This window comes from Lepisosteus platostomus, chromosome 9 (genome assembly GCF_059453375.1).
Source record: "Lepisosteus platostomus isolate fLepPlt1 chromosome 9, fLepPlt1.hap1, whole genome shotgun sequence".
NCBI classification, from domain to species: Eukaryota; Metazoa; Chordata; class Actinopteri; order Semionotiformes; family Lepisosteidae; genus Lepisosteus; species Lepisosteus platostomus.
In genome coordinates this window covers 48,447,016-48,470,474 of record NC_142619.1, presented here as the reverse complement: position 1 = coordinate 48,470,474, position 23,459 = coordinate 48,447,016, and the positions used below count along the sequence as shown (strand labels likewise).

Sequence of the window (23,459 nt, the reverse complement as noted above, 5' to 3'; positions counted from 1 at the left end):
TAATTTATTCTAAACGGTTTGGCTGAAACATCTTTTCATTATTGGTTAACATGTTTTTGACAGCATTTGAAAATGATCTAAAAAAATTGGAAAATTTGATCGGGGTCACATGGTGTATAAAGCCAAGTTCTCCTATTTAAGGCAACAATACAAGGTTTGTTAAGGTAGACCTTAAACACAATCACAAATATAATGTGGGACACACTAGCAAGGACATCCCCCACATACCACAAAGAATGCTTCGCCACTCAAACTGTAATCAGCTACAGTTCCATCGACTTTAACTGGCCGTGGTTTTATGACACAGGTTTTATGACATATGTACTGTATGTAGTGTTACAGTAGCCCTGGGTGTTGACCATGACCTCCCATCGTAGCTGAAGCACCTGAGTGATCCATGTTGTGAAGGCCGAACACTACTGCGTTGAAAGATGCAGGGATCACACTGGTATGTTGTTGATGCTGAGGCAACAACAAGAGGAGGATGGATTTCAAAATGTGGACAGCATAAAACTGCAGTGAGAGAAACATCCGAAACCTGGCATTAACAGGGTTCCCACGATGCTGTGCTGCTTTCGGGGTTTCTTCTCTTTGCGTGTGTTTCATCAGATATGCCACCCTTTCAAAATTTTCAGCTTCTCTTCTATCTTTACATCTTTTAAGTATGAACACTAAAGACACTTAACCAGTGAAAACAGTGCAGAAAATGACAAAATGAACAGTTTGTTTTTTTCAATATTTTTTTTTATTTTGTTTCAATGTGCCTTTTGATTCAACATGTACAAACAGACATCTCTGAATTGAGCAAACATTTAAAATAGATATCTGAATATAATAATTCATTATTTACATGAAAACATATGTACAGAAGGCATATTTAGCCGGAAATACTTTTATCATTCTGTTTAGACTGAAAAAAATCAACCCCATCACTGTGACTCCAAATTTAAGCATTAGATTTTTCTCAATTAAACAAAAGAAACTATTTAATTCAATGAAGCAAAGCAAAACATTAAAAATAAACATTAATGGCAAAGATCTCACACGGGCTCCAGCTTTAGTTTTTGTTATAGAAACTTCAGCAGTTCAGACCTAAAGGTTGAGCACAAGCAATGAATTTATAGTGATACACCTTCCTCCAGATACTCCAACGTACTGGCACCTTTCAGTCGGCCACAATTCTCTGATATAAAGAACAGACTTTCTCTTGTCACAACTTACCAACCTCCCACCTAAATGAATAATACCTGAACAGAAACTGGTTAACATCAACCTCCTCAAGAAATGAAATCTCAAAGAAATGCTGAACAAGACTACACATGTTATAGTATAGTCCTGTAAACCATTTCTTTTTAATGCTTATAATATGACATCTTATGCATGCAAAAACTGTCCAGGTCAATCAAAGAGTGGATTATTAGTTATATTAGAAATTTTCATTCTGGTTATAAACAGCTTCTAGAAACAATGGAACATGAATTGCAATTTTTCTGCACAAAAAGCTTTGTAAAAATCTGTACAAAATTGACTTCTTTAACACTTTATGAACTTTTTTTCTTGTTTCATTTTGCATAGTTGGGTAAATAATACAAGTTTTAACTTGTTTCACAGTTGAATTATTGTTACCCAAGGAAAATGACAAAAGTATGATATAAAATCAGTTAATTGCAAATGTATGTTGTTGAAGGATTCATTTAAAAACCAGGGTGCTGTAGGTAAAATACAATTGGAACATACAATAAAAATAATTTTTAAAATTACTTTGAGGCTGTCTTCAAAAATAATAATTGAAAAAGTGCATCATATGTTGATTGACAAACTTTAAATGATACCTAAACTAAAAGTCCATAAATATAGTTTCATATTTAAACAATTGCAACTAACAAAAATATACCAATTACTTCATGGCTTAAAAGAACTCACAGTTCTTCAAAGCTCTTTGAATATAGGGACACATTGCACAGAATAAAGTTGATATAATGTAGCTATTTGTACCTAATTAAATTAACTTTGTTTGGCTGATGGGCATGTGCAATGTGCTTCGTAACATGCAAAATAAAAATCTGTAAAAATATTCTTTACTATTATTTTCTACTCCATCTAAAACAGATTACTGCATGTTGCTTAATTATGCAGTGTGAAGAAAAGCCTCAATCAGCTTCAAACAACAAAACAAAAACTAACCCAATTAAGTAAAGAGCATTGCACTTCTGAAATATTTCACCTCACATAAGCTACTGTTGTTTTAATTGTGATTTTAGCTACCAATATTAATAAAACACTTTAATTAAATTAAAAAGAGACATCTCCTTAATCGCATTTTCCTATTAAAAAGGTGTCGCATACTGTACCTCTAACTATATCCTGCAATAAAAAAACTCACTTTTAGCCTGGTAGGCCAGCAATTCTTGTCCAGGATCGAAAATTGTTTATTTGTATTACCGAAACTTTTCACTATCCAAGCAAAATCAGAGGATCAGAATAAACTCAAAGAGGTGTCCCTGTTTGACTTCATAGTATATGGCTTATTCTAGAATGCTTTATCCTGGCTTCTGAATTGAAATCTCAGCTTTGTAGCAAATTCAAATTTACAGTTTAAAAGCAAACTATAAAACTGCATTGAGAATGGACGTCATCAGCAATATGACACTTAACTTACACAAACAACACTGCTGCTGTGAAGTAACACTGCAGCTAACTGGATGTTACTATAAGCTGTAGCCGCTTGATTGAAATTTCCCTGTAAATAGCATGGAACTGTACAAGAACCACTGAGTAATGAAGCAACAACATTATACAGAGGGTACAGAATTCCATCTATATTCCTTTAAGACTTGCACTGAGCTGGTTTTAGACCATATAGTCTGATTTCAAGACCCATTTTCAAAAAATAAACTGCATCAATTAAAAAAAATCACACTGAATAAACCCAACAGTAACATACACTGTAGTACCTTTCATGTAATACATGTCAGTCTTTCACATTTGGCGGTAGAGTCAATTCGCGTACTGTGCATAAAATGCAAATTTCACTCTTTCAATCTGGTGACATAATTTTATGGCTGGTCCAAGTTTTAACTCCATGCACTCCTGCACTGTTGGAAGTGTTAAAAGAAGTAGTGCCTGGCCATCAATATCCTGGAAAAAGAAGAAAACATAAAAGTCATGCTCATAAGACAGAGAGCACATATTTAGTTTTACTCCACAAAGATGAAAGGCATACTGTACATGCCTCACTGTATTAATAATAATAATAATAATTGCTTACACTTATATAGCGCTTTTTCTGGACACTCCACTCAAAGCGCTTTACAGGTAATGGGGACTCCCCTCCACCACCACCAATGTGCAGCATCCACCTGGATGATGCGACGGCAGCCATAGTGCGCCAGAACGCTCACCACACATCAGCTATCAGTGGGGAGGAGAGCAGAGTAATGAAGCCAATTCACAGAGGGGGATTGTTAGGAGGCCATGATTGATAACAACCGATGGGGAAATTTGGCCAGGATGCAGGGGTTACACCCCTACTCTTTTCGAGAAACACCCTGGGATTTTTAATGACCACAGAGAGTCAGGACCTCGGTTTTACGTCTCATCCGAAGGACGGCGGCTGTTTACAGTATAGTGTCCCCGTCACTACACTGGGGCATTAGGACCCACATGAGCCCCAGGGTGAGCCCTGCTGGCCCCGCTAACACCTCTTCCAGCAGCAACCTTAGTTTTTCCCAGGAGGTCTCCCATCCAGGTACTGACCAGGCTCACACCTGCTTAGCTTCAGTGGGTTGCCAGTTGTGAGTTGCAGGGTGATATGGCTGCTGGCCATGTATTAAATATATAAACTTACAGAGTTTCTATAGTATGTGTACAGTGGAAATAATTCAAGAGGATAGGACTGTAAGAGCCAGGAAAGCAGTATCACAATAGTATGAGGAAGAAAGATGTACTGTAAAATGAAGTAAAGGCATGCCAATCATATGCATAGGATCAGAAATAGTAAAATGTCTGTTAAATACAGTTTGATGCTTGTTAATACCTGTTCTTGAAATATTTTGGCAAGAGGAGCACAATCTGTAGACTTAATAAACCTGACAACATCTGCCACTGTCCACTCTAGTGGGTTGCTGTCCAGAACCAGTCTGTCTTCATCTTCAAAAGTTTCTACCTGGATGGTTAAAAAAATGGAAGGTAGCATTTTCTCTCAAAACAAAGGTGTTTATGGTGAAAAAAACCCAACATGTAGATGACATTAAGGACAATGGTAGTCCTTGGTATATTTAATTCTAATTTCCTAATTATCACATATCAATGTACACACTAACTGGAAAACCTAAATGATAGGTAAACACAGGTATTAGAAAACAGCTTTGGCAGTAAGCAGCAGAAAACACATAAATGGAAGGAACATATTAATATATGATGATATTCTCATTTACTTATTAATGGTTCCTGTATGGTTTCCTCTATTCATACGGTATACAGGTATGTGTATTTAAAAGCAACAAGGTTTTTTCCGATTGCAAAGATGGAAGTATCGCATAACACTAATATAATATGTTTCTTATTTATTTCCATAAAAAATGGCAGATATCCCAGCCACTACATATGACACTACAGAGATCTTTCTTCTATTCTTTTATTTAAAAAATGTTTAAAAAGGAAACTCGGTTTAGAAATAACTAATTTATATTTCTACTCTCCAAAATGACAACACTTTTAAGTTCATGAATCAAGATTTATAAAAGAAACCTGACTGCCCAGACAAGACTTTGTTTAACTGTGGAAGCAATTTTTCAAAAACCGCTCCAGAAATACAGTTACTGAAGATTTCTTTTGTGTCAACACTGATCGCAACAGACATTACATTTACAACTCTTGGAGGTAAAAAAACAAAGCTGAAAAATTATTGTTTTAACCACAAAGATCGAAGTCAATGAAAGGTAAACTTGACTTCATTGTCTGTGGAATATAGACTTATTAAACAATATAAAACAAATGAGTATATGAAGCACCCTAGATTTCTCTGATTAGTCCTAGATCAGAAATAGTAAAATTAAGATTTTTCAAGGATTCTATGGTTTAATCATTATTAAACTTCTAAAGCCTAAACTAAATATGTATAACATATATGATAAATAATGTTTAAGATCATATCAAATGAGAATAATGAGTGCACTTGTGTTGTGGGAAAGACAATTTATACCACAGTTATTAGTGCAAATCTATTTTTCTAATAATTAAAAACAGTACTTTTAAAATAGTTTTGGAGATTTGAAAGCATCAAACAATTTGGCATATGGGATAAACATACCGCAAAGTACAAAAAGACATGTAATGTATGATAAGTTTATTTAACAGAGGCTTGAGCTGTAATGCAGAAAGAACACAAAGAAACCTTTGTGTTATTTTATATCTGTAAAGCACACACATATATATTGCTGCTCTGGAATCAATTCGGAGAAAAGCAACCAGATGTATTCTGGGACTTAAAGTAATGTCCTATACCGACAGGCTTACAAAGTTGTACAAAGAAGACTACGAGGTAACCTGATACTTGGCATTCAAATTCCTTAAGGTTAGTTTGTTGGGTTTTTTTTCATTTCCATATAAGCCCCCTTTGTGAAGTGACCAGGATATTGTTGATCTATGGACAGTGGACTTCAGAATGAACAGTGAAACATGAACTGGAGGGCACAAGTGGAAACTCTGTGGAAGCGTATTTAAACCTGAGAATAGGTGGCACTTCTTAACCTAAAGGATTGTGGGAGTATGGAACAAGCTACCTGGCCATGTACCTGAAGCCAATACTTTGCTTTACTTCAAGAAACGGTTTGATGAGATCCTTGGATTAAACAGCTACTGACTACCAAATAGGCCAGATGGGTCGAGTGGCTTTTTCTCATTTGTAACCTTTCTTATGTTTTTTTTAAAATATTTTCTGTAAAGATAAAGTATAACATAGAGTTACACGTTTAGACATGAGGTGTTTTTTTTATATTGGCATTACCACTATTGAGGAGGCCTCACCTTCGTAGCTGTGCGTTTGGCGGGATGGTACTTCACGTCTTCAGTGTAGGACCCTGAGCGTGTGGTCCTTTTGCGCCGGGACCTCTCCGTGCTGGCAGATCCGCCGGAGTCTGTGTTTCGCCTCAAGGTCACTGCCCTCCGAGGTCTGCTGCTCACCACCTCTACTGACGAGGCGTCCGTGTGGTCGTCGCGCGGCTCGGAGCTGGTCGCCTCGCTGCCGGTGTCGTCTTCGGCGCCCTCCGGATCCTCGTCCTCCTCGCTGTCCTGTAACGGCCAGCAGAATGAGTCTGGCATCAGGAGCTGTGCCGAAGCTTCCTCGCACCCTTCCATCCCACCCTCTAGCAGACACCCTGCGTCTATATACTTCGTACACAAAGAGAAATGTATGGCTAGATATGAGCATACAATCTTCAGAGGTGGAAGTAAGATGATATTGTTTATGATACCACACCAGTAGGAAAAACTGATCATTTTTTTCAAGGTCACTTTATCTTTCTGTTTATCATAACTGTTGTTATGGTTACAAAATATCTTTGTGCTTAGATTCCTTCCTAACATCTCAGATTAATCATCATTGTCTAGTTACCAATTTAATGTAATTGTAATAATTCATATACTAGATAATAATGGCCTTATAAGAAGTAATACCACTGTTTTCTGGTTTTAATCATTTGTTGATTGAAAAGCACCTCTACAACTCACAGGACTCTATCCCTTAAAACCTTGCGTTTTGAAGGCAAAATATAGTCCAAACGTTTACTATTTCTGGGAAGCTGACTTTGAAGGAAGGGGACAGAACTGAAGAGAGGTAAAATGGGACAAGATACAATTAAATGGAGAATGGAAGGCTACTTAGCTTCTTAGACAGATTCTGCTTGAAGCACAGAACAAATTTATCCCAAGAATGAGCTAATCAAAAGCCAAAAACTGATATTCCAAATGGTTAAACAATTTGAATAGGAAAATATATAAGAAAAGAATGCTTTATAAAAGGATTAAAAACAACAGGATCCAGTTAAAGAAGAGGAGTACAATGAATTATAAGCACATGTAAAAACGAATATTAAAGAAAAGATGTTGCTGCTTTGGAATCAGTCCAGAGAAGAGCTGCTGGATGCATTTGGGGTCTTAAGGGAATCTTCTACACTGACAGGCAGAAGGAACGGAATCTTTTTAGTCCTGAAGAGGGAAGACTACAAGGGGACTTGAGACTTAGCATTCAAATTCCTCCAAGTCAACACAGTGGACTTCTTCGACATAAACAGTAAAACACAAATTAGTGGACACTACAGCGATTTGCATTTACAACACAAAACAGGAGGCACTTCTTGTCCTCCCCTTGTTTGTAATCTTTCTTTCAGACTGGAGCTGCCCATTCCTGATCTGAGGCATCTGTTTTCATGTTCAGCCCTTTAGGTATCAGCCACAGGCAACAAAAATGCACGTAATCAAAATGACAAACATAATGAAAATGGATTGAGTACGAATACTGAGACAGGCTGAGTTGTACTGTCTTATCTAGTTACATAAAGAAAACTTGATGTTGATTATAATGATGATGTTGGTATTTTTTACAAAGGTCTAAAATAATATATAAACACTAAAACCCCCATTATACCTTAAGTATTGGTATGGTGTTGTCAAGGGCACACAGGACTGGACAATAATACAATATTGTTAAGAAATTAAAGTAGCCTTCACCTCTATGTATAAATCTAATTGAATAAAAGTAAATCAGAAAGAAACAATGTTTGAAACTGCCTGGGGAGTTACCTAGCTTCATATGTCATATGAAGTAGGTGGATGAAGAGAGAGATGTCTTATTCTCCCAGCCTTACCTGCGGAGAACCAGCTGGCGTATAGTCCACTGTAGATGAGCGGCGCTTCTTCTGCACGAAAATGGATTTGCGTTTCTTCCTCCGACGAGCAGGCTTGGCCAGTCCACTGTCCGGGAGGTTTTCACCAATAGCTGGTTTGATAACTTTTTTCTTCTTCCCATAGTAATAAGCTAATAACAGAAAAATTGAATACCTTAGCAAAATCAGAAATACTAGACAAAAATAAGTGTCAAATAAAATTATATTAATCTTTCCTTCTTTATTCTCCCCACTAAAGTAGACAATAACCATGAAGATTTAGCATAAAAAAACATAAAAAGGAATCAAAATGAATCAAAGCAGACTGGTACAGAAATGTACCTGTTTTTATAGAAGCATAATCAATATATTATATATAACATATCTTTCAATAAAATGGCTTGTATCATTTATTAAGCAACACAATATGCTTTTGCTGTAGGAACATCCCAAAGTAAAAACCAGTGTAAGAAATGGACTAAAGCGTTAGATCATTGCAAAATTATTTGGAGAAGTAGTGCTTTTCTGGTAAGAAATGTAAAATAAACAAGGAAATACAAAAGCAAATGCTACAGTCATCAGCACAAAAGGAAACATATAGACATGATATTGTTCAGAATACCCATTTTATGTCAATAAATGGTTCAGAAGGCTTGGTAATGGGTCAGACCTCCCAAGTGGCTCAAACATTAAAGGCCAATGGTTGAGACACAGTTGTCCAGCTGTCGTATTGGTGCCAGTTCAAAACCAGGCTGTGTCATCTGCAAACTGTTACCAGATTCCTGAAGTGCCAATGCAACAGGATAAATGCCACAATTGGTGGGTGGGTTGAGTTGGATATGTGATGATATCCTGAACAAGCTACACAACAACAAACCCGCTGTGCTAGTAGTGTTGCTGTCAGAGGCATATTACACCTCCAATTGATGCTAACTCTTCTGTAAAGCACCATAGAGCTCACAGCAAGTCAAATGGCTCTGACAGATGGATATGTCAGAGGAATACTTGCACAGGCCCATATTTTCCCCGTGCAGCAAAGGATTTGTAGCAGTAAGCCAAGCTGATTAATAATTGAAAATGTCAAATTGGGAAGGTACAGCATGATAATTATCCAATCCAAATTTTTTTTAAAAAGGCTGTGAATAACTGAGAACACATTCAGAGTTTATAAATCACTTGCTTAAGCTTAATGTGCACAGTATTTTGTGCAATTACGCATTTTCAGTCAGCTGAGACTTCTTACAACTTTGAAATTTAATGTGAAAGTGGAATCTATCCTCATCAAACTGTTTTCGAAGCGCATGTTATACCAAAATGCCTCCAAAGTCAACTTCAGTGGGTTAACCAACACTGGAATAGGATTTAACAGGCTGATCATAAGCTTTGCTCTGATAGAATACGTTAAATTCCATCAAGTACTTCAGAGACACCAGTAATTGTCATTTCTGAGTACTTTGAAGGCATACAGTGCATAGAATGTCATTTCCCAAGCTCCAGCTCTATCTCTGACTAGGCTAATGAGGTTTTCTTCTGCTAAAGCAGAGGACATACTCAGTACTGAAATTGTGACTTCTCTCCTTACCTTACTTAGGTAATACATAGAAGAGCCTGTTGTTTTTCTCAACTAGATTTCTAACCTCTATTTCTGTCTGGCAGCACCAAGAGGTCAATATAGCCTCTTCTAAATTCATTTCTGAAGTAATTATCCCATTGTGAGAGATTAATCATCACAGTCAGTCATTTAATTACTACAATGTATAGTATGTGCACAAGCATTTAGTTTTAAAGAGGTGTTTATTGCTATCAACACAATTACATAACCATTACAGTATCACGGACAATCTGGCATGAAATGAAAATGATAATCAGGAACATGTACTATATATCATGTGTTAACAAAATAGTTTTGTTTTGATTTGTGCATTTACCGTACATTTATTTATTATTACTTAAACCACTGCATTAGTTCAACCAGATTTGCATGTCTCACAAGGACAATTTTCAAATTTCGTATGTCCTTTAGCAACGTTTTTTCAGCTCTTTTGACACTACTGTGTTTGGTCAATTTCTCCATAGCTTGGATAACAGCTAATGTACTTGGAATGGCATTCTGCAGCAGAATACCAGGTGCTTTATTCTGATGTTCAGTAGTTGAAAAAAAAATTTAAACACCTGGGTAAATGAGGGACACCGAGTATATTAAAAGCGAGGGTTGCCTCACACATTAATTAAAAAAATAACATCCCAGGATGCTTAAAGCCATGTAGTAAAATGCCTGACAGGCCTTGTTGTCTGTAATCATGGCAAGCATGGCTGCAACATGAGGCCCCAACAATTGTGAAGCAAGGGTGATTGTTGGTATGGATTGGTGTCTAAGGCGATATCAGCATGGACAGCTGAGGGGAAAGACAGCAGCAAAGGACAAGGGGGTGGATTGATCAGGGCTGTTTATAAACATACAGTAATTTTGCAAGGTAATATGGGTGAGCAACTGCAGCTTTCAACTGATAGGAAATTTCAAGCTGTGGCGGCAGTTTCATTAAAAACAGCCCACAAAGGAAGAGAAACCTGTCAGTACACCTTGGGGATATTGATACACTTGTTTATTTAATGAAATGTTTTTAGATGTAATTAACACTTTTTTTTAATTTTTGTAATGCTCTTACAAAACTAACTCAGCAAATTAATTGATTTGCATCAATAAACTCAACCCCAAATTCTAATTGTATAATTAATCAATCTTACGCTGATTACTTAATGACTGCTGAGACTGCACTGTCTAGAGGGGTACTGGGTGAATGGCCATTCAACTATAGGTCACGTGACCCAACGATCACGCAATTGAGAATAACTCCAGCTCCTAGTAATCTGTGTTCTAGTAAGAAGATTTTTATTTGAAGACCTGTGATTCAAAGTGGATGTATATCTTGTGAACGTGTTCTTTTGTTGGAGAGTAATTAGTATATTAACCATAACAAAACATCAACTCTATGACTACAGCCTACACTGCATTATAACAATGTGTAGGTATAACAACTCACTGAAAGATGTTTGCATAGCAAACTGGGCAATAAATTGTAGTCTACACATACAAGTATATAAAGGTATAGTCAGACAGAGGTAATTATACAGCTTGGTCTGTTTAAATAATCATCAGTTACATGCACTGCACAATATTTTTTGACAGCAGCTTCTGCCCTGCTACATAAGTAATAGAATAAAGCTAATTTTCAGCCACTGTCAACTTGAGTAGCACATCTACTAAGTCTTGTACCAATTTATTGCAACTGGCAGGGAATTCCAGGCAACACTACAGCTAAAGAATAAGAGCTATGAATAACCTTCCACTGTGGATCAATTTCTTATTTTTGCAACAAAATGTAACAAGTACTGCATTATTTAGCTTTTCAATAGTATAGGAGTTTCCCAAAAATATTGTATATTTGATTTTAAAAAGCCTATAGTTCCTGAGATGAAGATATTCATCATCATCAGTTTTTTCTTTCCTATCTGACATCTCATACTGTCTTGAGATCACATGAAAGTTGTTTACCAAAATTGTTTATAATTACCATAATATTGAAAAAAGTGTTATTAAATTTCACTTCATGCATTTTATATGATCTAAATCCAAAATAATTATACTTAGTATAATTATTATACTAATGAAAAGAGTTAAGACCTTAATTCCCATCCAGGGCACATTTTAAAATTTTACCATTTATAATGTACTCATACTCTACGCCTTCCGTATGTGTATACAAAGACCAAATACATAAAAATAAATGTTCGCGATCTGAACAAAGAAAATGCAGAATAACAGAATATGAATCAATGTTTACAGTATTTTGCCAGTGCAATCTATAGTTATATGCTGAGAATTCACAATTATGACTGCAGTTCCTATAGATTTTATTTGTTAAAGTAATTTTATTTTTAGATTGAGAAGAATTTATTTGGTTAGAAAGCTTCCATGTGTTTGAAGATCTGTATTGTATACTGTAGGTCCTGAACTTTGCTAGTTTGGGGAATCAATTCATTAATGACTAAGAGCTAAGATACTTAGGTAAATAAAATATAATTACAAGGTCTGACGTTAAAAGAACAAACTCTGAATGGTATTTGTAAACATAAAGCAGAACCACATATCTGTAATATGAACCATCTTTGAAAGCTCATCTTTTTTCAAGGGTATTTACTTCATTTGTTATCATTCAGTAACAAAGTGGAGCTTTATTCATGCCGATCTATAATCTAAAGACATAACTGTCATTGAGCAAGTGAATGAAATTTCAATAAAAATATAAATAGATAAGTAAAAAGGCATGCATGCACTTAGTCTACTCATTAGATAGACTATGAAGGTACTTTTGTCATTGGGAGGTTTCTTCTTAAACAAAAATAAAATGTTTCTGCAACATCACAGTATAAAAATGTGGAACTTTAGAATAATTCATGCTGTGTGACAAACATATGCTTTCTGGAATGTAAACATAGAACAAAAATAGAACGAAATCTTTTCAGGTGAAGTACCTCATAGGAAGAAAAAAAACAAGGCCTGTGGGGCCATACTCACTATACTTAGTTTTGGTGTGAACAGAGCAGTTCTCGGGGCACTTGTCTGTAACCAAGGCAGGGCTGAACAAATTGGGACAGCACTGAAGCTTAAGGCAAACCTTTCGACAAAAGTCTGAGACTTGGTCTGAGGTTCGCACTATCTTGATAGTTGATCTGTACGTCTTTCCTTTGTATCTAAGGAAAGGCAAGCAAGACATTTTCAAAACACTTTCACAATAAGACTCAAAATACTGTTTTAAATTAGGTCTACATCACTAAACTATTTGGTTACATTCCAAAAACAAATGATCTCCAATTTGACAGTCATTTTTAAGTGTTTGTGCAAAAGCCACGTTGAGAGTTCTAAGGTTTTAATACTTTTTAGATGTATGTTTTTTTGTATATATGAACTTCAGAAACATCCCTTGATTTTTATATTGTTTCTTCCCCATTAATATCAAGACTGTCACTTTTAAAATTTTAGTATTTAGAGTTCTTTAAGAAAGTTAAAATAGAAGGGTTTTAAAACATTATTTAGTTAATATTCATTCCAACAGAACAATGACACATACTGTATATTACATAGAAAGAAAGGGAGATATACAATTCAACACAGTACTCTTGTAGCAAAGAAACATTTGACCTTCTCTCTGAAAATTTATCTGTTTCAAAGAATGTAGTTCAGCCCGAATACGATGTACTCTATTTTTGCCTTAAATGCGTAAAAATTGAGCAGTAACTGCATATAAAAGTATTACATTGATTTCACACAATAGCATAATCTTGAACACATGCAAAGTAAAAGCAGGTTTCTTGGATGCTAAAGCATAGTGTGAGATTGTAGAGAACAATATTCAAGAAACCCTGCCATTCATTCCAAAAAAAAAACAACAACAAGGAACTTAGAGTTCTGTCTTGTGTTTTGTAGATAAAGTCCTACTTGGCTTTTAATGTTTCTTCTTGGAAATTCCACTGTGGGTCTTCCACAAGTTGAAGTTCTCTCAGAACCCGTCCTGGTTTATAGGCTGCGTTGATTAGCATTCCAAGCACCTAGAACACAACATTGTCTTTGTATAACTGAAACAAATGCAACACCTCAAACATTTGCCGACATTTGGCTTGTGACTATTTCTCCTGTTTCACAAAGCAAGCAACTACAAAAGCTGTTGATACTCCTGACAACAAGCTTCCTACAACTATACAACCACACAAAAATAAGCATAATTCAGGTCAGGTCATTGGAGGAGCCGATAAAGCACTATTCCATTAGCTTCAAATTGTTACTGGAGTTAAAAGCTAAGTTTGCAATAGAATAATTGGTTGGATAATTTAGCTGTGTGCCAATGATTATTTATGAATTGTATGATTGTAGATCTAGGCTAACTGTGAGAGTACTTTTGTCCATGTATGATATAACGATCTCCATACTGATCAAAAACATACAATTACAATAGTCACATTTTATTTCCAGCAAAATATATAATATAAACACAAAATACCATTCTAAGAACTGAAAAAAGACAAGCCTTAATTTTTCTTTGGACTTCACAAAAAACATTAACTCTAAGCATTTCTGTATTATGATATGCAACTGGAAAAACTGATGGAATTTGAATGTTTGTAGATTGCACTGATAAGAGGTCTAAACTTAAGTATTGGCCTTGGGCTCTTACTGAACTAAGTCCAGCTACTTTTCCTCATACATAATACTGTCACAAGAGACAATACTACTTTTGCTGAATGTTATTAATATGTTATGAATCCAATTCCTAATGAAAATATTATCATATTTGTTTCTCTATTTTTGTATCTACTCACACATATACATAAATGTTTTCCTCATACTGTATATATATATAAGATAATGATGTATCTCATATTGATATGAGTGGGTTTATACATGTATAAGGGAGGCATTCCACAATTCTTAGCTTTGTGAAGATTTCTAGCAAATTAGTTCGTAAAGACATTAAAACATCATGACCACATCCAGTCTGGGGAAGATACTGTGTCTTTAGGTTTTCATTGCAGCTCAGCTGTGAATTGTACTAATTATTTTAAGACATGCTAGACTTTGACCATCCAGGACCGCACTTGAGAATGTCTGGTCTATGGCTTACAGTGGCAGCAGTAACACATCGTGTACCTAAGTTGCAATTGTTTGTGCCACAAATTGTAAGATTATTGATATTAATGAAGATGAGATTGCCAATAACCCTCTTATAAATGGGATGAGTTCACACGTTTTTTTTTGAAATATTTAAGCCTGCATTCACAGGACTTTTTTTGTGAGCCTGTATTTAGTCTCTGTGACTAATGCATAGGAATTTATGCCTGACCAATGAATGCAGTGCTAAAATGCCAATGCTATATGGAGTTTATAACTGAAGTTTGGGAGGAAGGTTAGATCCTAATCTCATACACTTCTGTTTGCCTACATCTATAAATCTAGCAATTAGATCCTCCCTTTGTATATGACTACATCCTTGAAACACTTCCCTAGCTTGCCTCTTCCAATAGTGAGGGGGGATAGGACAGCCTGACCAGACTTGGATAGGCTGCCATTCCCTCAGTTAGGGGAATCACTCCAAATATGTTATATTTGACTCTCTCATGTTCATTATGATCTACCTGAACTACAGAAACAGATTTAATTCTGCATATCACTTTAGCTTTGCTGTTCCAGACGCTTACCTCTTTTAGAACTAAAGTACACTTCCCAGGCCCTACAGACTGAGGCAGTTCTGCTATCCTCCCTTTGTTTAAATAGGGACCTGAGAAACACCGATGGTTGACAAAAATCTGGGAACAGCAGTATTTCCCATTTGTGGCACCTGTAAAAAAACCAATGATTATTACAGTTCCCTCCCTTGGCAAAACATAAAGGTTAAAACAAAGACTTTTTTGCTTCCTCACATCCTTTGGAAAATACACTCTCATTTTCAGCTTTAATTATTCTAATTACTTAAAATGGGAAATCTAGCTGCTTTTCCCAGAAATCTGAGAAACTCGTGTGCAAACAGACTAAGAGATTGCTGTCATATTTTTGGGAGATGGATTTCGGGTATACTGTTATTCACATTTTCTAAAATAAAAATCATATTCCAAGTTTATTTAATTTTAAACAGGCATTTTTAGAAAAATCACTTAAAAAAACAAATCCTGCTTGTTCTGTGCAAAAGGTGTCACTGTTCATGGCAGAGCTACTCCCCGAGAAGGCAGAGAAGGCAAGATTTTAGAACCTGCATGACTGTGGCCTGTGGGAGGAAACCAGACTTCCAGGAGGAAACTCACACAAGAAGAGCATGCAAACTCCACACAGATAGACACCCAAGACTGGAAATCCAGCCCAGGCCCCTGACACTGTGAGGCAACAGTGCTATCTGCCATGTCCTTGTGTTGCACCTAATACTGTACATGCACAGGTTGTTTTAATAAACTGCTTCTTTTTGCAATATTTATTTGAATACTAGAAATTGCTGTTCTCCAAAACAAAAATGCAAAAAAGATAAAAGTATAGTTATTCAGATATTTTAGAAATAAAAATGCCTTTTCATATTTTTCCCTACAATGCTTTGGTTGTGTAATTTTCCGCAGTAACTCATAACTGAAGGGTGCACTAGGGAACCAAGAGAACAAATTTTTAGTACGTTTTGACAAGTAAAAAGAGTGTGTCAAAAAGCTGTCTTCTGGTGGAGGTTAAGTATCTTGTTCCATTTGAAAACCGATAAAACGTTAATTCCTTTAGTTCTTTAACTTTGCAAATACATTAACCTGTCGGAAAATATATGTACTGTATGTAATGCTTGTTTTAACAGACAACATGCAAAGTTCACTTTACCAGCATCCAGTGTAGCACTGGGACAGAGATTATGAGGTAAATTCTCCACAGACTCAGAGGTAAGTTGTCTGTGAAAAGAACACAGAGGGTTTAGACAAACAAACAACAAAGAAATAGTTCTGAAATACTAATAAAAGTTTACTCTCAAAATGATTATTTGAATAATTTACATGATACAATCCACATAAATTAATCGATTATTAAAAAATGCTCCTTTAAGGTTTGAAGACTCATGAAACTCATCATTTATCAGCAGTGACCTGTTTTTTCTATCTTACTGATAATATGGTTTCAGTACTAAAGGAAACTAGCATTATCCCCACAGGAAACATTTTCAATGACAAGATTTGGGGCTTCAGCAGAAACTCACTTCATCTTGTTTGTGAAGAACCTGTTTTGTTTTTCTATCTGTTCTTTTTGAAAATAAAGTGCCTTGCTGTAATGGAGTGGCACTTCATCAGCCCTGCGCCTTGAGAGTTTTGTTTGTCAAAGAGGAGCCCTACTATAATCATCTGGTTTGCCTACTTATCTAGAGCGGGGAAGGAAGGAAACTCTAAATCAAACAGTAAACCTACTGTTTTTCTGGCTGCACCACAGCAATCTTCTTCTGTTTCTGACCTGAAAGACACAGCACACCAAGAATACACAATCAAAATCTTCTTGTAGTAACCTAAAAACCACTGAGCACAATGGTAAAACAGAGAGAGAAAACATACACGATTCCAATTTTATAACCTGTTTTTTCTCATTTTATTACAAAGATTTTTTTTCATCCACCAGAGGTCTAAATGTTAATTTGTGAATATGCAATTAAAATGAAGTACAAGCTACCGGGGCCTCCTACATACAGTATGCTGTTCTCCTAAATACATCTTGTGAATGCATTAGAAATACTTGAGAAAGTCTTTGCTGATGTTGTCTGTTTCACAACAACTCCCACACGCATTTTTCAATTAAAGCATGCTGAAAAAAAAGAAGATTCTTTAATTAATATGAGCTTAGGTGTGCTCTGTGATTCCCAAAGGAATCCTCTGGGCTGGGTATTGACTTCCAATTAATTAAATGGGAAAAAAAATGTTCCTGACCATTTAAAAAAACAAAGAGGGTGATGGGGTATTACTGTACAATCAAACAGCGATCAAACAGTGAGCACTTTCATTTGTATTATGTTATATTCATCTGTATTTACCCTACAAATAATGGTCTAGACAAGACCAAAAAATATCTCACCACATAGTAAATACATTATGACATGTTATAAATACAAAAACATTCAAAATGAAATAGAACTTTCTTGTGCAATGTTAACATTTTACCTCAGTCTAAATTGTGCAATGTTCCTCCTTTCGCAAGAGATTATAATTAGAAATGCCAAACTATAAATATTCAAAGCAAATTTAATTCTGAACTATTGAAACTATTTCTCAAATACAGTACTAGCAAAAATATCCAACACATTTTCTGTAGAATATCATAAAACTGTGTAGTTTAATGATCCCAGACTTTGCTTCCCTAGATCAATACCAGCCTTGAAAGCAATATTCTTCAATAACCTCTTGTTTAGTCAGTACAATTAAGGCTTCATACTTCAAAGTGCTAAGAATGTTACCTGTAAAGTACAGTAGGTTAAATTCCAAGTGAATGAGTTGAAGAGGAAAAACTTTTAAAGCATTTCAGCAATGACCTCTATTGCCACTGAACAATAATGTTAATTTCCATTAAGTAATGAATTTATTTTGGTTTTCATAATTTTCTGTGATTTCTATAAAATATTATATTTTAGCAATATGTGAATACATTTAAAATTATATACAATTATAGAGTTTTTTTATCTGATCACTGTATGTTTTTATACGTTTTAAGATAATTATGTAATATTCACATAATAAAATAATAATCATAATGATAAAAGCAGTAAGCACTTGTTATTGAATATACTGTATAAAGTATTTAAAAAACAGATATTCATACACAGCATCTTCAGTGTATTCGTGATATTTTATGCTACGCTTCTAATAACACAAGGTGGCCAATATTGTGATACACGGCCATAATATGACTCCCCTAAGGCACAGTAATGTTAAAGAACTAAAATTTTAGTCTGTATTTATGTATTTCAGTGAAGACAGTCAATGTAATTTATGCCAAATGACTAAAAGCCTGACAAAAAAGCAAATAAAAATGCAGTTAAACATGTCTGTGGGATACACTTAATTATGACAACTAGTTTCAGTTGTAGGACCAAAACCTTAAATCACGAGATTACATAAAGAAAAATTACAGTATTCAGTCTTTTATTTTTCCTTGTAACTTAAGTAACCACATCAGTTAGTGTGTTATACAGTACATACCCCTGCTTTCAGCCCTGCATCTACATTCATTATTTATGTAAACTAGAAACATAATTCATATGGAAAATATTTAATTGACTGTGGTTTTTTAAATGACAAAGTCTGACTAAACTTGGTCTCCCCCTGCAACGTTAAAAATATCACTCTACCTCCTCCACATTTCACTGCAGGCTTCCTCCAAAATCCCACCTGTCATCGAGCCTTGTATCACACATTTATGTATTTACTAGCCTGGCATTTTATATGGAATGCCTTTCTTCCCAAACAAAAATTTATTTTGTGAGAAAGGCACGTCTTGCTTTCACACCTTAGCATCAAATAACACTTCACACTTAATTTAAAATGTAACTTTACATAATGCTTGCAAGGCTGTTGCACAGCAGTGTCATTATCATTTACTCCCATTACAGTCAGTACCTGCCTCACACCAAAGTTGCTGGAGGAATTCTGCTTGACATTTTTCCCTGCTTAGTGCTGTCGACCAGTGATGGAGAAGTGTTGGATTGTTTTTGTTTTATATGAAGAGTAATGCTTTGATAATTTCACTAGTTTTGTGTTGCGCTATATGAAAACAAAACAGTGTGTATGCTTAACAAGGAAAATATGTTTCATGATACTGAAAGCCTCTGGCTCATCCATTTCCAATGACCTCAAGTGCCTGGTACAAACAAGAGCCATAGATGACATTTGTTTTTGGTCCCTGGTGTGTAACATATTGGCGAAAGTGCATCATTTCATGTTTCTACTGAAGAAGAAAGTGTATAATTTTTTGTTTGTGCAGTCATGTTTACAGTAAGTTGCTTTGTTTTTGTGAAATGATTCTTTGGACAAGTAATTAAAAAACTGAAATACTGGAAGGTTGCTTCCTGCAGAATGTCTTTTTTAAATGCAAATGTCCGCTGTGGTAGGTTTTCACCTGGATGTTTTAAATTACAATTGTTGAACCTGCAAATTGTACATTTAAAGCTGAGTTATTACACATACAACATGTTTTAATAATTTAGTTTTCTATTATTACTTATCCTGCAAAATCTGTGACATCCAGCAAACATAACTTCCTTCAGGCAAGCATTAGCAGTTATATTATGTGAATACAAACAGCTCATCTCAGCCTCTACAGTAACAGTGTTTACTGCCAGATCACTGGCCATGATTACTTAGTCACATGCACTTATCATAGAAAGCCAATCAATAATCTAGAATCGGTTTAATTCCTCTATAAACAGTATGAGACATAAATTAAACACCGGATCTACGCTTTCTAAAGCCTACAAAAAATCTGAACAAAATTGCTCAGTTCGAGGACCTGTTTTTCATCTTAAACTACAACTTTCAGAAATTAAATGGATAATAAACATGGAATAGCTCATGATTCTATGACCCTGTTAATTCTCTTAATATAAAGTCTTTTTCAATCAGCTTTGCTCCATATCAACAAAGTATTTTACATAAACATAATGTCCTTGCAAGAAAAATATCACCCCTAGATCCTCATTGGGATTATTGTTCCTACAGTATCTTATAAAGAAAAACAGCAATGGAAAATAAAAACACTTTCCCACTGCATAGCTTTATGGTGTAGATCTAACCTTGCATGTATGTACAGAAAAATGTTGAAAATGGAAAAACATTCATTGCAGTTAATATACTAGCTGTATTACTGGAAAGGTGATGAAGGTTTATTAAGTTTATGATCTGAATAATAACTTTCTCATCGTTTATGAACATAAATAGCAACGTGACTACTATGGGTAAATCACATCCTATCATACATGCTTGCAAAGTGTGGAGAGTGGAAGTAATTGAGCTGGTATTTCAGAACGATGTGTTTATTATGTTAAAGAGCAGAACATGAATCCACTCCTTCCAAAGATAATTAATTTTTTGTATCTGCAACGCCTGCCCAACCAGCCTGCTAATACCGTCACACTACACTCACCTTAACATCTGTGTGGTGTTAAGGTTCAGTTTATTTGAAAGGAGGCTAAGTCAATACATACAGACAGGTCTGTGAGGGGGTGTGAGCTGGTAGCCATTGGCTTCACACCATCCAACTGGGAAAATGTCCATGGACTCCACATCAACAATATATTCCGGGAGGGGCTTCTTTAAGCCTACAAGACATTTCAAAATAAAAAAAGGATAAAGATATCTTTATGACATTTAAATGACACTGCCATGGGATTTAATCTTGTAATATGAAATAGTAATGCATCTCTTTAATGCTTATATCCTCCCTCCTTTTGACCTATAATATCTTCACAACAGCCAATTTAATCCTTTTCCATGTTCTACAACCACAATATTGAGTAATAAATCCTAAAAGGAAAAAGAAAAATGGAGACTTTCACTGCAAGGATTTACTGATGCCATTTTTCAATTACTTTCAGTGTGAGCACACTGTATGTTTAACAAAGAATGTACTGTGTTTGAGATTCTGAAATTTTGCTTACCAGGGAAAAAGAAACATCAAATAAAAATGACACATTCATAGTACATAAAATAGGTCATGTAATGGCTCTGGTGCCTATATCCTGGCATTGAATACCATTTTCACTTTTGTCATAAGAAATCCACGTGGCAAAGTACAATTATCATTATAGAAAATGCAGCTTTTTAAGAACTTTATTTGACTGCACATGCAGAGAACCAACAGACACCTTTCTGGCCATCAACCCAGAACATTCTCTAAGCTGTTTCTTCCTAATAAAAGACACACTCATATTCATGACAGCAGTAGGAATGATTTACAGACTTGTTAAAAAACACAGGCCCCAGGTGTTTTTGTAGCCTTTCTTTTTTTTTATTAAAATATTGACCATGATATATTGGAGGACTATAGTTACGGTACAGGTTAAGCACATGAGCACCTACTGTTTATTTCTGATATACCAAATCCTTGTGCAAGGGTTTTTCCCTAGTCTTTAATGAATAAAACGCATTTAGGTTAAGTGCAAACAGCTAATTATTAAAACAACTTGAGTAAATACAAAGAAATCCATTAAATCAACAAAAGTGAAAAAATAAACTACATTCAGAGAGTCAGTGTGTACCTAAATGAATCAAGGCTACTTTATGAGATGCTTTTACTGACATTCTGCACTCAACTTTAGAAAAGGCTGTGGTAACCAATAGGATACAAATACAGGTCACTGTGACCTACTTTTCCAAGGTACTGGCACATAAATATGCAAAGCTATAGAAAGCTAAACCTAGAGAACTGCCCGTCTTTTAATGACAAATCTGCAAACAGTACAGACATTAGTGATAAGACAGTGATTTACTTTTTTTCACAAGTGCTCCAAGAAATACATTAGTCTCAGCATGCACCATATACTGTAGCTGAGATAAGGTTCTTAAACTGTAAGCATGTTCTTACACAACTGTTGAAGGATGACTTTTATCGAATGGTATTGATTTCGTTTGACAAAACCACCCGTCCTCTTTTGGCTTTCCTCACATTTCCTGCTCTCTCTGAGCTGCTAAGTCACACTGAACTCACAACTGAGGTTATTCTATCCCCGCTTACCTGTCATTTACAAAAGTAACCTCAAACATCCTTCCTAAGCAAGAATCATGTCAAAGGTTGAACACGTTAAGCAGCAGTTCTGTGTTGCATACAATCTGATCTTCTGAGACAGAAACTCTACTCAGAGGATCAAACACCAACACATCAGGGATACATTACATCTTTTTATGCTTAAGGTGCAGAAGCTACAGGATTTCGTTACAGAACTATATTTTAAAGAAACCATGTCTAGGCACACTTCTGTAGTTCACAAATATTTCTAGATATAGAAACATAACATAAAATTGCTATAGTGCAACTGAACTTCACTTTACAGAACAACCAAAAAGTGCTCTGCAAAGGAACAGATTGTCATGCTCTGGCTTCCTTTCTTCCGTGTTGTCATTGTGTACCAACGACCTTTGATACGCTTACAGCACTTACACGTTCTCATTTCTGTGCAGCATTAGATCATGGAGGGAAATTCTAACCATACCCAGTGTGTAAAACGGGTTTCAAAATGAGAAATCTGAAAGCACTTTTGCATGAATTCTCACAAATTGACATTAAGAAGAGAATTGCTGGGATTCATGCACAAAAACCCGAGCATGGAAAAAGTAGAGAAGGTCTATTGTTCCTACTGAATACCATCCAAGTCTTGGCCAAACTGTAGTGATTTCAGTAAAATGTGGAACTGGATGCCTGGCTTTTTGTGTCGAAGGGCTATAAGGGAACACAATACTGCCATCACAGAGTGTTGACTTTCATCAGGCAGTGTGACACTGAAGCTTTTTTTCTTTCAGATTCTAGTCTTTCACCAGCAACACAACCCCTTGAGCAAAGTTCACAAGTCACATTGTCACATGGTCTGAGGTAATTAAGGGAAACTGCATAGTTCCTGGAAATAAAAAAAAAATCCAAAAAGCACATGCCTTGAAACCGGCCTAGCTGTGAAATAACAGGAGGATGGATACACAAACAACAGAGACTTAAATGGTTTACAAACATCAACCAATCTCAAATACTCTTATTTATATGTTAGAATTCCCAAATTATTTAAGATGATTTTTAAATTGTTTTAAAAAAGGGCATTTCAGAGGACCACTTTAAATGATTTCTAAATGTTAATACGCACCTATCATTTCTGAATCTACAGTCACCTACTCTTTCTGGAAGGACCAAATCATGTCAAATATTGGATAAATGAAGCAAAGAATTCCTTCCTAGCAGTTCAGCTAGGAAGCTGTACATTTATTACAATGTTGCAGTGTGTTGCTTCATTTCCAAGCACATACATTATTCTGAATGGCTGTGTAATT

General features: G+C 35.5%; 1 protein-coding gene across 4 annotated transcripts in view; it reads right to left on the bottom strand.

Annotated features, from left to right (window-relative positions):
* Positions 1-722: 722 nt before the first annotated feature.
* Positions 723-23,459, bottom strand: part of sfmbt2 (Scm like with four mbt domains 2) — an 87,177-nt gene continuing 64,440 nt past the window's right edge. For all 4 annotated transcript variants that reach the window (XM_088645367.1, XM_088645370.1, XM_088645369.1 and 1 more), the window contains 10 exons: positions 20,633-20,746; positions 16,857-16,899; positions 16,282-16,349; positions 15,135-15,274; positions 13,381-13,490; positions 12,460-12,635; positions 7,866-8,035; positions 6,028-6,291; positions 4,037-4,165; positions 723-3,138 (listed from right to left, as the gene is read on the bottom strand). In XM_088645367.1, coding sequence (XP_088501493.1) covers positions 2,998-3,138; positions 4,037-4,165; positions 6,028-6,291; positions 7,866-8,035; positions 12,460-12,635; positions 13,381-13,490; positions 15,135-15,274; positions 16,282-16,349; positions 16,857-16,899; positions 20,633-20,746 — 1,355 coding nt within the window. In that variant the 3' untranslated portion in view covers positions 723-2,997. The remainder of the gene's footprint in view (positions 3,139-4,036; positions 4,166-6,027; positions 6,292-7,865; positions 8,036-12,459; positions 12,636-13,380; positions 13,491-15,134; positions 15,275-16,281; positions 16,350-16,856; positions 16,900-20,632; positions 20,747-23,459) is intronic.